Genomic DNA, 13,233 nt, shown 5'->3' with positions numbered 1-13,233 from the left:
CAAGCCTGACCTTAAAAACCTCTAAGGAAGGAGATTCTACCACCTCCCTAGGTAACGCATTCCATTGTTTCACCACCCTCTTAGTGAAAAAGTTTTTCCTAATGTCCAATCTAAACCTCCCCCATTGCAACTTGAGACCATTACTCCTCTTTCTGTCATCTGCTATCATTGAGAACAGTCTAGAGCCATCCTCTTTGGAACCCCCTTTCAGGTAGTTGAAAGCAGCTATCAAATCCCCCCTCATTCTTCTCTTCTGCAGACTAAACAATCCCAGCTCCCTCAGCCTCTCCTCATAAGTCATGTGCTCTAGACCCCTAATCATTTTTGTTGCCCTTCGCTGGACTCTCTCCAATTTATCCACATCCTTCTTGTAGTGTGGGGCCCAAAACTGGACACAGTACTCCAGATGAGGCCTCACCAGTGTCGAATAGAGGGGAACGATCACGTCCCTCGATCTGCTCGCTATGCCCCTACTTATACATCCCAAAATGCCATTGGCCTTCTTGGCAACAAGGGCACACTGTTGACTCATATCCAGCTTCTCGTCCACTGTCACCCCTAGGTCCTTTTCTGCAGAACTGCTGCCTAGCCATTCGGTCCCTAGTCTGTAGCGGTGCATTGGATTCTTCCATCCTAAGTGTAGGACCCTGCACTTATCCTTATTGAACCTCATCAGATTTCTTTTGGCCCAATCCTCCAATTTGTCTAGGTCCTTCTGTATCCTATCCCTCCCCTCCAGCGTATCTACCACTCCTCCCAGTTTAGTATCATCCGCAAATTTGCTGAGAGTGCAATCCACACCATCCTCCAGATCATTTATGAAGATATTGAACAAAACCGGCCCCAGGACTGACCCCTGGGGCACTCCACTTGACACCGGCTGCCAACTAGACATGGAGCCATTGATCACTACCCGTTGAGCCCGACAATCTAGTCAGCTTTCTACCCACCTTATTGTGCATTCATCCAGCCCATACTTCCTTAACTTGCTGACAAGAATACTGTGGGAGACCGTGTCAAAAGCTTTGCTAAAGTCAAGAAACAATACATCCACTGCTTTCCCTTCATCCACAGAACCAGTAATCTCATCATAAAAGGCGATTAGATTAGTCAGGCATGACCTTCCCTTGGTGAATCCATGCTGACTGTTCCTGATCACTTTCCTCTCATGTAAGTGCTTCAGGATTGATTCTTTGAGGACCTGCTCCATGATTTTTCCAGGGACTGAGGTGAGGCTGACTGGCCTGTAGTTCCCAGGATCCTCCTTCTTCCCTTTTTTAAAAATGGGCACTACATTAGCCTTTTTCCAGTCATCCGGGACTTCCCCCATTCGCCACGAGTTTTCAAAGATAATGGCCAAGGGCTCTGCAATCACAGCCGCCAATTCCTTCAGCACTCTCGGATGCAACTCGTCCGGCCCCATGGACTTGTGCACGTCCAGCTTTTCTAAATAGTCCCTAACCACCTCTATCTCCACAGAGGGCTGGCCATCTCTTCCCCATTTTGTGATGCCCAGCGCAGCAGTCTGGGAGCTGACCTTGTTAGTGAAAACAGAGGCAAAAAAAGCATTGAGTACATTAGCTTTTTCCACATCCTCTGTCACTAGGTTGCCTCCCTCATTCAGTAAGGGGCCCACACTTTCCTTGACTTTCTTCTTGTTGCCAACATACCTGAAGAAACCCTTCTTGTTACTCTTGACATCTCTTGCTAGCTGCAGCTCCAGGTGCGATTTGGCCCTCCTGATATCTTTCCTACATGCCCGAGCAATATTTTTATACTCTTCCCTGGTCATATGTCCAACCTTCCACTTCTTGTAAGCTTCTTTTTTATGTTTAAGATCCGCTAGGATTTCACCATTAAGCCAAGCTGGTCGCCTGCCATGTTTACTATTCTTTCGACTCATCGGGATGGTTTGTCCCTGTAACCTCAACAGGGATTCCTTGAAATACAGCCAGCTCTCCTGGACTCCCTTCCCCTTCATGTTAGTCCCCCAGGGGATCCTGGCCATCTGTTCCCTGAGGGAGTCGAAGTCTGCTTTCCTGAAGTCCAGGGTCCGTATCCTGCTGCTTACCTTTCTTCCCTGCGTCAGGATCCTGAACTCAACCAACTCATGGTCACTGCCTCCCAGATTCCCATCCACTTTTGCTTCCCCCACTAATTCTACCCGGTTTGTGAGCAGCAGGTCAAGAAAAGCACCCCCCCTAGTTGGCTCCCCTAGCACTTGCACCAGGAAATTGTCCCCTACGCTTTCCAAAAACTTCCTGGATTGTCTATGCATCGCTGTATTGCTCTCCCAGCAGATATCAGGAAAATTAAAGTCACCCATGAGAATCAGGGCATGCGATCTAGTAGCTTCTGTGAGTTGCCGGAAGAAAGCCTCATCCACCTCATCCCCCTGGTCCGGTGGTCTATAGCAGACTCCCACCACTACATCACTCTTGTTGCACACACTTCTAAACTTAATCCAGAGACACTCAGGTTTTTCCACAGTTTCGTACCGGAGAAGCTGGATATGAGTCAACAGTGTGCCCTTGTTGCCAAGAAGGCCAATGGCATTTTGGGATGTATAATAGGGGGATTGCCAGCAGATCAAGGGACGTGATCGTTCCCCTCTATTCGACATTGGTGAGGCCTCATCCGGAGTACTGTGTCCAGTTTTGGGCCCCACGCTACAAGAAGGATGTGGAAAAATTGGAAAGAGTCCAGCGGAGGGCAACAAAAATGATTAGGGGACTGGAACACATGACTTATGAGGAGAGGCTGAGGGACTGGGATTGTTTAGTCTGCGGAAGAGAAGAATGAGGGGGGATTTGATAGCTGCTTTCAACTACCTGAAAGGGGGTTCCAAAGAGGATGGATCTAGACTGTTCTCAGTGGTAGCTGATGACAGTACAAGGAGTAATGGTCTCAAGTTGCAGTGGAGGAGGTTTAGGTTTGATATTAGGAAAAACTTTTTCACTAGGAGGGTGGTGAAGCACTGGAATGGGTTACCTAGGGAGGTGGTGGAATCTCCTTCCTTAGAAGTTTTTAAGGTCAGGCTTGACAAAGCCCTGGCTGGGATGATTTAATTGGGGATTGGTCCTGCTTTGAGCAGGGGGTTGGACTAGATGACCTCCTGAGGTCCCTTCCAACCCTGATATTCTATGATTCTATGTAAAAAGGGCCTACCAGACTTGAACAGCCATTATAATTGAGTGCTCCTTTGAGTTGTTGCTCAGATCTGAGCTCCCATGCTCACTCTTCAAAGACATCTCCATCTACTGAGACCAGCAGAGCATCTAAGTCATTCTCTACCCAGTCATCTGAAAGGAATAGGAAGAAATATGGTTCCCACCGCGAGCACAGGCTTAGTTCTTCCCTTTGTCTTTGGCGTCTCATAAAGAGAGGCACAGATATTCTCAGGCTACTCAGTCAAAAGATGGTTCATGGTCCAAATTGGGTCCTTCTGACAACCTGACAGAACCAGTCACCAAGCAATGGTACCATCTGAAGTAGAGCACCATCCTTTGCCTTGTATGATCCATTGGTACCAACCGTGGTGTACTTGATGCTAGTGACCCTGGCACCCACACTTCCGGTGCTGATCATTATGGTATGGTTGCTCCCTGCATCAACCCTCTCAACACCAAAGTTTTTCTTGGTACTGAACAATTTGATGGTTACTGCACAGCTTGAGTCACCACTACTGTCTATGACTATGAGAGTGCCCTTTATGGCACTACGTGCCAACACTGCTACAGTACCAAACACCTCTTCAGGGCCAACAAGGAGACAGTCTCTAGCTCAGCCTGTGACTCCTGTTAGGGTAGCCTCACCACAGCTCCCACTGGAAGCACAGCAGGGAGACATCCCCTACCTGGTTGCCTTGGTCCCATTCATATGAACTCTACTGGTGAGGCAGGGAGTCTAGGACCTGGTGCTATAGACATAGGCCTGAGAAATCTAAGAACAGTCGTCATGGTTGTGATCCCTAGTCCCTTAATCCTATATTGTACAATCTTGGCCCTACTGGGTTCCTTGGGGCATGCACCCAGCAAGGGAACTGACCTCTACTGCCTCCTCTAAGCCTAGATCTCTGTTTGGGATACAAGTATTAATTTAGAGCTAGAACCTAGTAGCTCTGAAATAGTTTAGTAAATGACCTTTGCCCTCTGGAGAGAGAGTTGTATGCTTTATATGAGTTTTATTACAAATTAATAAAGAGAGCAAACTTAAAATCAATTAAACTTCTAACTAATTAAGAATTAAACAGCACAATTATCAAGTCAAAATTACAGTTGGAATTGAGGTAATAAATCAGCAATTTGACAGTAACATGGAATGAAACCAGCAATTGACCAAATCATTGGTTGAACACAGTGAAAAATAAATCATGAAGTTGACATAGTATATGATCAATTCTTATACATACTTATACATACATACCTGGAAATCTAAAGCGGCAAGGTTGATATTTACTAGCTGAGTTTTACTTTCTCAACTAATTTATCTCTCCTGTGTTAGAGTGATTAACAACCCACAAATTCCCTTGCTAGGATAGAGTAGTTTTACTCAGGCATTCTTTTATAGCCCAGAGTAATGCAATCTGTTTTAAAATAGGATTTACTTAAAATTTGGATACACAACATACATTCTCATTCAACATTAAAAAGTGTTAGACGGTTTGTTAGGTAAAAAGTTTCCATTTTAAGTCACTTTCCAAAGAGGACCTGCCCTTCAAATACTTGGATCTCAGGGGCAATAGTTATTCATTAATTTAATGTGCAATTTTACTTAGATTAGGCAACGATTGATCCACTGGCTCATGGTGTACACGTAAGAGGTCTAGTCAAGTGCTTGATGAATCCGCTTATGGCTGACAAGCCCCAATTAAAGAGCAACACAGCTTGTTACAAATTTCACAGCTCCATGTGTTGTCTGAGTTGGAGTCCAAGATTACAGCACGCTGCTTTCTTCTTTCTCACTTTGCTTCCGTCCTCTGGATAAAAGCTGCTTCATGTTCAGCTGCACCCAGTGCCAGATATTCCCTCAAGATTGGGCGGGATTCTGCGTACTACTCCCAGCTTTCTACACTGACGTTGAATGACTTCATATTATTTTTGTATACATTTTAGTACCGCCGTAAAAGGCAGCCCTTCTTTCTAGAGCCATCTCTAATCTTGTTGTACAAAATATTATTAGCAATAGAGTCTCCTCCCATTCTCCTGACAGGACTGTGCCATTGCAACCTCCTCTTCTTGATAGTAGTTTCTAAGTGTGTTAGTCCTGCATGCTACAGCACTTCTGTGTTTGGTATTTTGTCTTCCCCCTTTATTTCCAGGATCTTGTGCAGACATCTCATGTGGAAGCTGTTCAGTCTCCTGATGAGTCTAGCATATGTAGTCCACATTTCTGAACAATGAAGCGGGGATGACAGCACACAAGTCTCGTAGCTTCGCATCTTCACCTCAGTTCATAGTTTGCTTTTGTTCCGTGCACATTTCTGTAATAGCCCGAAATTCTTAGCTGCTTTTCCAATTCAGTTAATCAGTTCAGTCTGAAAGTCAAGATTCCTGCTAATCATAGAACCCAAGGATCAAAAGCTGTTGACAACTCCACGAGATTTACCCTCCAGAGTGATGTCAGGCATTGGTTCTTCCACCCCGTGATAGATGATTACAGTTTTCTTGAAACTAATTGTCAACCTGAAGCCCTTGCATGATGCAGAAAATCTACCCAAGAGATTTGCAGGAAAGATTGACTGTGGGCAACCAATGCCGTATCATCCGCAAACTGGAAATCTCTCAGAACCAGCACTTTCACCTTGTTTTCCGCTCTAAACCATGCAGTGTAGAACAAGCCTCCATCTAGTCTAGTTCGAAAATAAATGCCATCATTGCTGTCTTTAAATGCATGAAGAAGCAGGAATGAAAAGTAGATGTTAGAAAGCATGGGGGCTAAGACACACTCCTGTTTCACCCTTTGTTAATGTCGAACGCATTTGATTCTATGTTTTCATGCACTACAGTTGCCCTCATACCTTGATGTAATGAACAAATGATGTTCAGTTTTACTTGGAAAGATGACTAAAAATGGTGGTGTTGGGTTCTATGTGCATCTCTCAATGATTTCAATACCAAACTTTCTCAGTTAATAAGAAAAAACACCTTTTATTTTTCTATCTGCCAGCCCTGCAAACTCATCATGGAATCTTAAAATCATGCTAGTGTCTCTCTGGCTCATGCATCATACCAGTATTACAGACAATTCCATTGACAAAATTTGGCCTAAACAATTTGCAAGCCAAAATCAGTCTTCATTTATACCAGTGCAACATCACCAAGATATGATGAGAGCATTGCAAATGTCTACTTTAGATTTACTGATATATTTTTACAATAACTTTTCACAGTGGAGTTGTTCTTCAGAGTTAATGAGTGATGATTATTTGAAATTAATTCAACTATTTAACTCTTTTAGATCTAGTTGTAACAGATTTAGAAACTGTTCTTGACTGGAAAAGTATTATGTCATTTTCTTGGGGTTTTTGCTAGAAAACCAAAAAGATTTTTAAAAGAAATTTTAAATTTTCAGGGTAATAACATGACTATTTCTGAGCTCTTTACTTTTTTTTCTAAGACAATAGGGAGAAGTTTGCATACTGTGCAAATGGGTTTGAACAGTAATTAACAAGCTATTTCATAAGTTAGTATATTTTGTCTTATCGGCATAACTTGCATAAAAAAAGGTGTACAGGTATAACTGAGAGCAAACTTTGGTCCTGAAATTGGAACCTAGCAAACAATTATGTTGATACAAGTCAAAATAGAATGCAGTCCTGTAAGCAGCTTGACTTACTGATGTAGTGCCCCCTGTCATCATAGCATGGCGTTGCAAGGGTCTTAGTCTATAGCACCTCCTGTGATGCCCTCCTGTGATGTCCTGTCTCTGGCTAAGTCTTTCATGGCCTAGCCCTCCAGCCCAGGTCACTTCTCTCTATTTCTATCCCCTTCTGAGGTAACAACAGTCCAAAAACAATGAAAACTTTATTTAGTCACTAATGTCAAAAGATGACCCTAAGTGCACGTAGCAATAAGATATATTGAATAAGACCATGCAGTTTTTCAGAATCACTTTCCTGACCAAAAGGGCACTTTACATTTCTCTCTTTTTTCAATCAATTATTGTCATTGATGTTTTATTTAAGAATAATAGAATGAAATCCTGTCCCCATAAGTCAGTGGCAAAACTCTCATTTCAACTCCCATTGCCTTTTCAACAGTTTCCTAAAACAAAATTGAAAAATTTTGTACTTTTGCCATAATGTTTTTACGGTTCAATCCAAAACCCATTGAAATCAACTGAGAGACTCCCACTGACCTCAGTGGCTTTGGTTCGGCCCTTCTTGCTACTTAATCTTCTGGAAACATTACCTGTCCATTTACTTCTGCTTCCACTGAGACTGGATAACTGAAACTTATTTTCTTTATAGAAAAGTGTGTGTGTGTGTGTGTGTGTGTGTGTGTGTAATGTATTCATATTCTTATAACGTTTGACATGTGTACAATAGAATGTATTGATTTCCCAATTTTTTTTAAACAACTCTGTACACACCAATACACTAAAATAGTTCTGATGTAGGACACAATGAAGGTATTATAGGATTTAGCAACTAAGCACAAGGCAGGATCATGGTGGTTTGTGTTCAAATTTTGCACTTTTTTCTTTGAGCTTTTATTTAAAAGGAGCTTATGTTGCCGAATAATACATTTCTGTAAATAGGCATGTATACTGGGAATGCTGTGATAGCCTTGTACAAGTATTTGTGGATGTTCCTGTTGTAACTTTTTTTTGTTTGTTTACAATAGATGCATCCCTTGTTTGCCCAATGAATTTTTTCTACTTGCTATTAGGGATATCACCTGAAAGGAATGTATGTTTAAATATACTGTAGTTCAATTTAATTAATAGAAAATTGTAAATGCTGGAATTTTCACAGCATGAATACTATATAAATAGTAAAATCTAGCGGTATGCAGGAGAGAGATTTTTAATACTGAAAATTTTACTTTATTAAAAACCTAAGCTTATAGTAAAATAGTGTCATTTGTTTTTCCTCTTAAGGTCCTGGGTCCTTTGGATGAAAATGAGTTCTTTACTGAAGATTTTCATTTGTTGGAAAAGATAACATTCAGTACCTCAGCAGAGAAGATTAAAAGCGTTGTCAGAGAGATGGGGATCAGCTCTAAACAGTAAAACACTTTTGGGTTTTGGGAATCTATTGTCTGAATGCATGTGAGACTCATTTGAGTTTATCACCTGTGACTAATTATTTCACTTACTTCTAGAGGATACCAGGTCTTCTTTCAGTGTTTGTTCATATGTATTCCACTCTTGGTGCATGTGCCCAAGTTTGGATTCTTTTGGACAGCATCTTGCCCTTGTCCTCCAAGTGTCCTCATGCGTCCCATCCAAAGGCATAAAGCGTGGAGTGTGTCCCTTAGTTCCTTCTTATTGCCTGTGACTTCAGGTAGGCACTTAGGCAGTGTCTCAGGCTATGACTATACTAGCAGTTACTGCGGTATTACTTATAAAAGGAGTACTTGTGGCACCTTAGAGACTAACAAATTTAATCTCTAAGGTGCCACAAGTACTCCTTTTCTTTTTTGCGGATACAGACTAACATGGCTGCTATTCTGAAACCTGGTATTACTAATGTCGTTCAGGAGTGAAAAAGCAACCCCCCTGAGCAATGAAATTACACCAACCTAAGCAATGGTATAGACAGCCAGTGTAGACAGTGTTATGTCAGCTCTCCCTCAGACATAGCTGCTGCTGCTGCACATGGGGCTGGAGTAGTTAAGCTGACAGGAGACCTCTCTCCTGTCTGCTTAGAACTGTTTACAGTAAACAATGTTTACTGTAAACATTAGTTTACAGCAGTGCAGCTGCATCGCTGCAGCTCTGCTGCTGTAAACTTCCTAGTGTAGCCATAGCCTGAATTTCTCACTCATTGTTCTTGTGTAAATAGTTGTAAATAACTTCAGATAGTTACTCAGTTAGTTAGTCTTTAGTTGTAGGTTTTTCATAATGTTTCCTTTTTAAAAAATAAAGAAAAGCAAAACAAGCTTTTTTTTTTTTTTTTTTCCTTCCTGTGAGACTTTCCTGGTTCCAGGCTGAGCTCTTATGGTGGAGCAAAAGTCTGCAGGACTTGAAAACTGTCCTCCTTGCAAGGCAGTAATGCCCTGTAATGAAGGACATACCAGATGTTTATTATGCCTTAATGAGGAACACATTCCTGAGAGGTGTGCCATTTGGAAGTCATTCTTAAACAGAACACAAAAGACAAAACAGACTGGCATAAAGCTGTTTTTTGCTGTAGGGGTCAGTGCAGCCCTATTCATATCCTGGAGTGAGTGGGACTGAAATCCCTAAGCAGTCCTCTTCAATAGGTGCTCCTGTCAGCTCCTCAGCTTGCAGCTCTGTGAGTAGAGTTTCTCAAAAATCCTGCTCTTGAACCAGGACAAATTCTGGAAGTCAAGAGAAAGAAGGAGAATAGCTCCTCTCAGGGACGTAGATCTAGGTCACCCTCTCTGGGTGCTAGCTCTAAAAGCAGAAATCCTTTTGTTCTTCCATGGAAAAAGGTAGCTCAAGGCCCAAGAAGGGTCCCTCTGGGCATCCACTCCAGTACCAGTCACTCTGCTCTGTTCCTGGCTCATATGGAGCTTCATGCATCACCTAATACTGAAATTTTGGCATCAAAGCTCCCAGTACTGGTGTCATTGGTACTGACCGCTCCAGTACTAATGCCTTCTATTTATCTGCCTATGACACTGATTTTCTCAGTACTGTGGGAGGCTCTATGGCTTCATGAGATTTAACTGTTTCTGTGGTCACCTCTGTTGTTTGTGGGAAAGGTTTCACCTGTAATATGAACGACTATCTCAGGCTCAATACCAAGCCCATTGTGGTATGTGTTAGGGCTCATTAAGCTCTTACTGTGCACTCAAGCCTAGAACTGCTTCACCTTTAGAGGAGGAATACTTTTTCTTTCCTTTAGACTCAGATAGCCAGAGGGAGGTGTCACCAACATATTCCTTTGGGTCTAGGTAATTTGATCCCTTTTTTTTTTAAATGGAGTATAGGGCACAACTACCCCTGGCCTAAGAGCTCTTGGCCCTCTGCTCCATATTTCTACCGGCAGCCTTGGTCCTACTGGGCACTGTTGGTCTTATAACTGGCAAGGAAGGCAGCATCAACAGCTCAATCTAGAATGAGGTATCTGTCTCCAGCAAAGCAGCGGGGAGCACTGCAGATGGCTCAACCAGTGATTCAACACATGACCAAGGATCTGAAGAAGAGGATCTGCAGACTCAGGAACACAACATTCCAACTCCCATCTCTTCTTTGTTGCCTGATGAGGCTATGATTCCTTCTTCCACTAACATGCAGCCTGATGATTCCAAAACCTTTCAGGGGCTGCTGTGTCTCGTGGTTGATACACTCAAGATCCTTGTGAAAGTTGTCCAGGAGAAATCACGTAATCTTTTGGACATTTTGCACACCTGCGTTCCTGGACATCTTGTGACACCAATAAATGAAGGCCTGCTAGAGCCAGCTAAATTACTCTGACAGTCACCTGCGTCTCTGGTATTACTATATAAGCATTCAAACACAAGGTATAAGGCCTTTCAGCAGGATTTGAAAAATTTTACACTCATCCTGTGCCTGGCAGTGATGGCAGCCCATGAACGGACAAGACAACACGCACATCCAAGTCCATGCCATGGGCTTCATCGATAACCATGAGGAGAACTTTTTGGTTACAGTTATCTGGAATACTTAAAGTGCAGTTGACAGTAGAAAATCTGCCTTTGAGGGATGTAAATTGTTAAGGGCCCTGCACTCCTTAAAAGGTTCTAGGGCAACAGTGAAATCTTTGGAAGTGTTTACACCATATCCCAAGTTTAGGCCTCAACCCTATCAGAAATGCTTATACTTCTCACATCACAGAGTCTGAATTAGCCAAAAAGATAGAGACTGCTGTCATGAGACCCCTTTCATGAGAGCATGCCACATCAAGAAGTGGAGTTCACTTCTCAGTCTCAGACCAGTGGAAGCAATGCTTTGAGTATCAGGGGAGGAATAAGTTTGTTCCCATTACTTTCTGATACTTCTGAGCAGGGCCTGGCACCCAATCCTGGACATGAGACATCTAAACACCTTCATCTGGAAGTTCAAGTTCAGGACTGTAACACTAGCTGCAGTAATTCCATCTATATTCACAGGATTAGTATACAGCTGTCAACATTCAGAATGCATGCTTTGATACAGCTGTCCATCTTGCCCACAGGAAATACCTGAGATTGCAGGTAGGCAATTCCCACTACCAGTACAGGGTTCTGCCATTTGATCCATTTGGCGTTTACCAAATGCCTGGCGGTAGTGGATGCACACCAGAGAAAACAAAGAATCCAAGTTTTCCTTTACATAGGCTACTGGCTCTTTCAGGGGAGATCTCCTTAGCATTTGAACTACTCCAGTCATCAGGTACTTGTGCCTTTCACCTCCTTAGGACTGAGAGGCAACAAGGAAAAGTTTGTGTTAAGTTTCTGTCCAAACAATATAACTTACAGGGGCAGTACTGGACTTCACCACAGCACAGGCTTATCTGACTCAAGAAAGATTTGACACCATAGTATGTCTGATCAAACAGCTATGAACCTAACCTCAGTCATCAGTAAGAGTTTGTCTCGGGCTTCAGGGATACTCAAGGTCTCTGGTCGGATCAGGAAACTCAACCGATGTCCTAAAGTGGAGGGCCATTCATCAGGCTTGCACAAAATTCCTACAAGTTCTGAAAGGTTTAACCATTCAGATTACGTAAGACAACGCCACAGTTACAGTGTATATCAATAGGCAAGGGGGAGCAAGTTCCACCCCCCTTTCTCAATAAGCTGTGCATCTATGGAAGTACTGCATTTGATAGAAAATTACTGCAATGGCCCATTGCTTACTAGGCTTGCAGAATGTTCTTGCAGATCAACTCAACAGGCAGTTTGCAAGTGAGCACAGTGAAAGACACTATCATAAAGGACATATTCACCAGATGGGGCTGACCTACCATAGATACCAAAAAAGAATAAGAAATGTTTTAGATTCTGATCTAGAAAGGGTCAGTGCCTGGGTTCTCTGTCAGAGGCATTTCTTGTCCCCTGGGCTTCAAGACTAATATATGCACACCCTCCAATTCCAATAATTCCAAATACTTTTCCAGCTGGAAACTAAGACAGAACTCATCCAATATGGTCATGTTGGCACCAGCCTGGCAAACACAATTCTGGTTGTCAGACTTATTGAATCTCTTTATTTGGCCTCCGACCAAATTACTTCTTCAGCTAGAGGTAATACTAGAAAGCGATGGGCAAAATCTCCATTCAGATCCATCTTCCCTGCTCCTCAGAGGTCCAGAACATACTCATACATAATGGGATGGACTCCATCGGGCATACATACTATGTCAAGTGAAAGAGATTTACTAGCTGCACTCAGCAACATTGTTTATTTCAAGTTGACACTCGGATACCTGATATACTAGACTCCCTCTTCTCCTTGACGAGTTCAGGTCTATCTATGAGTTCTTGGAGTGGTTGTCCACATGTATTCCACTTCTGGAGTGTGTGTGCCTTATGTGTGCAAGATTGAAATCTTTTGAGTAGCCTGTGCCCAGCTTGCCCTTTGGCACCTCATAGCTCCAGTTCTTTCTTAGTGGCTATGGCTATGAGATAGAATATGTGCAGTCTCTGTCTCTCTGTAAAATACAATTTATCTTTCCAGCTAGATAGTTATAGTTGTCAGTCTAGTTTTAGCCTTTTAAGCCCTTTGGCATATTGGAAAAAAAGATTTTAGGGGTTTTGAGCCCACATGCCACTACCCCCCGCCCCACCCCCGTCATAGAATCATAGAATATCAGGGTTGGAAGGGACCTCAGGAGGTCATCTAGTCCAACCCCCTGCTCAAAGCAGGACCAATCCCCAATTTTTGCCCCAGATCCCTAAATGGCCCCCTCAAGGATTGAACTCACAACCCTGGGTTTAGTAGGCCAATGCTCAAACCACTGAGCTATCCCTCCCCATGACATGGCGGAGTCCAAATCCCCTGGATTCAAGTCCTGACCCTCTTGGAAGGGAGCAATCCCTATCAATGATATATATTTAGTGCCTCTTCTGTCTGGGGGAAGTGCAAATACCACAG

At 42.9% G+C, this 13,233-nt stretch overlaps 1 protein-coding gene across 1 annotated transcript in view; it reads left to right on the top strand.

Annotated features, from left to right (window-relative positions):
• UGGT2 (UDP-glucose glycoprotein glucosyltransferase 2) overlaps nt 1-13,233 on the top strand; it is a 297,148-nt gene that overhangs the window by 162,184 nt on the left and 121,731 nt on the right. Inside the window, exon 23 of the mRNA XM_074962719.1 lies at nt 8,104-8,231. Within this exon, the coding sequence (XP_074818820.1) occupies nt 8,104-8,231 (128 nt within the window). The remainder of the gene's footprint in view (nt 1-8,103; nt 8,232-13,233) is intronic.

The sequence above is a fragment of the Natator depressus genome, chromosome 1 (genome assembly GCF_965152275.1).
Source record: "Natator depressus isolate rNatDep1 chromosome 1, rNatDep2.hap1, whole genome shotgun sequence".
Classification (NCBI taxonomy): domain Eukaryota; kingdom Metazoa; phylum Chordata; order Testudines; family Cheloniidae; genus Natator; species Natator depressus.
This window is presented reverse-complemented; position numbering and strand designations above follow the sequence as displayed.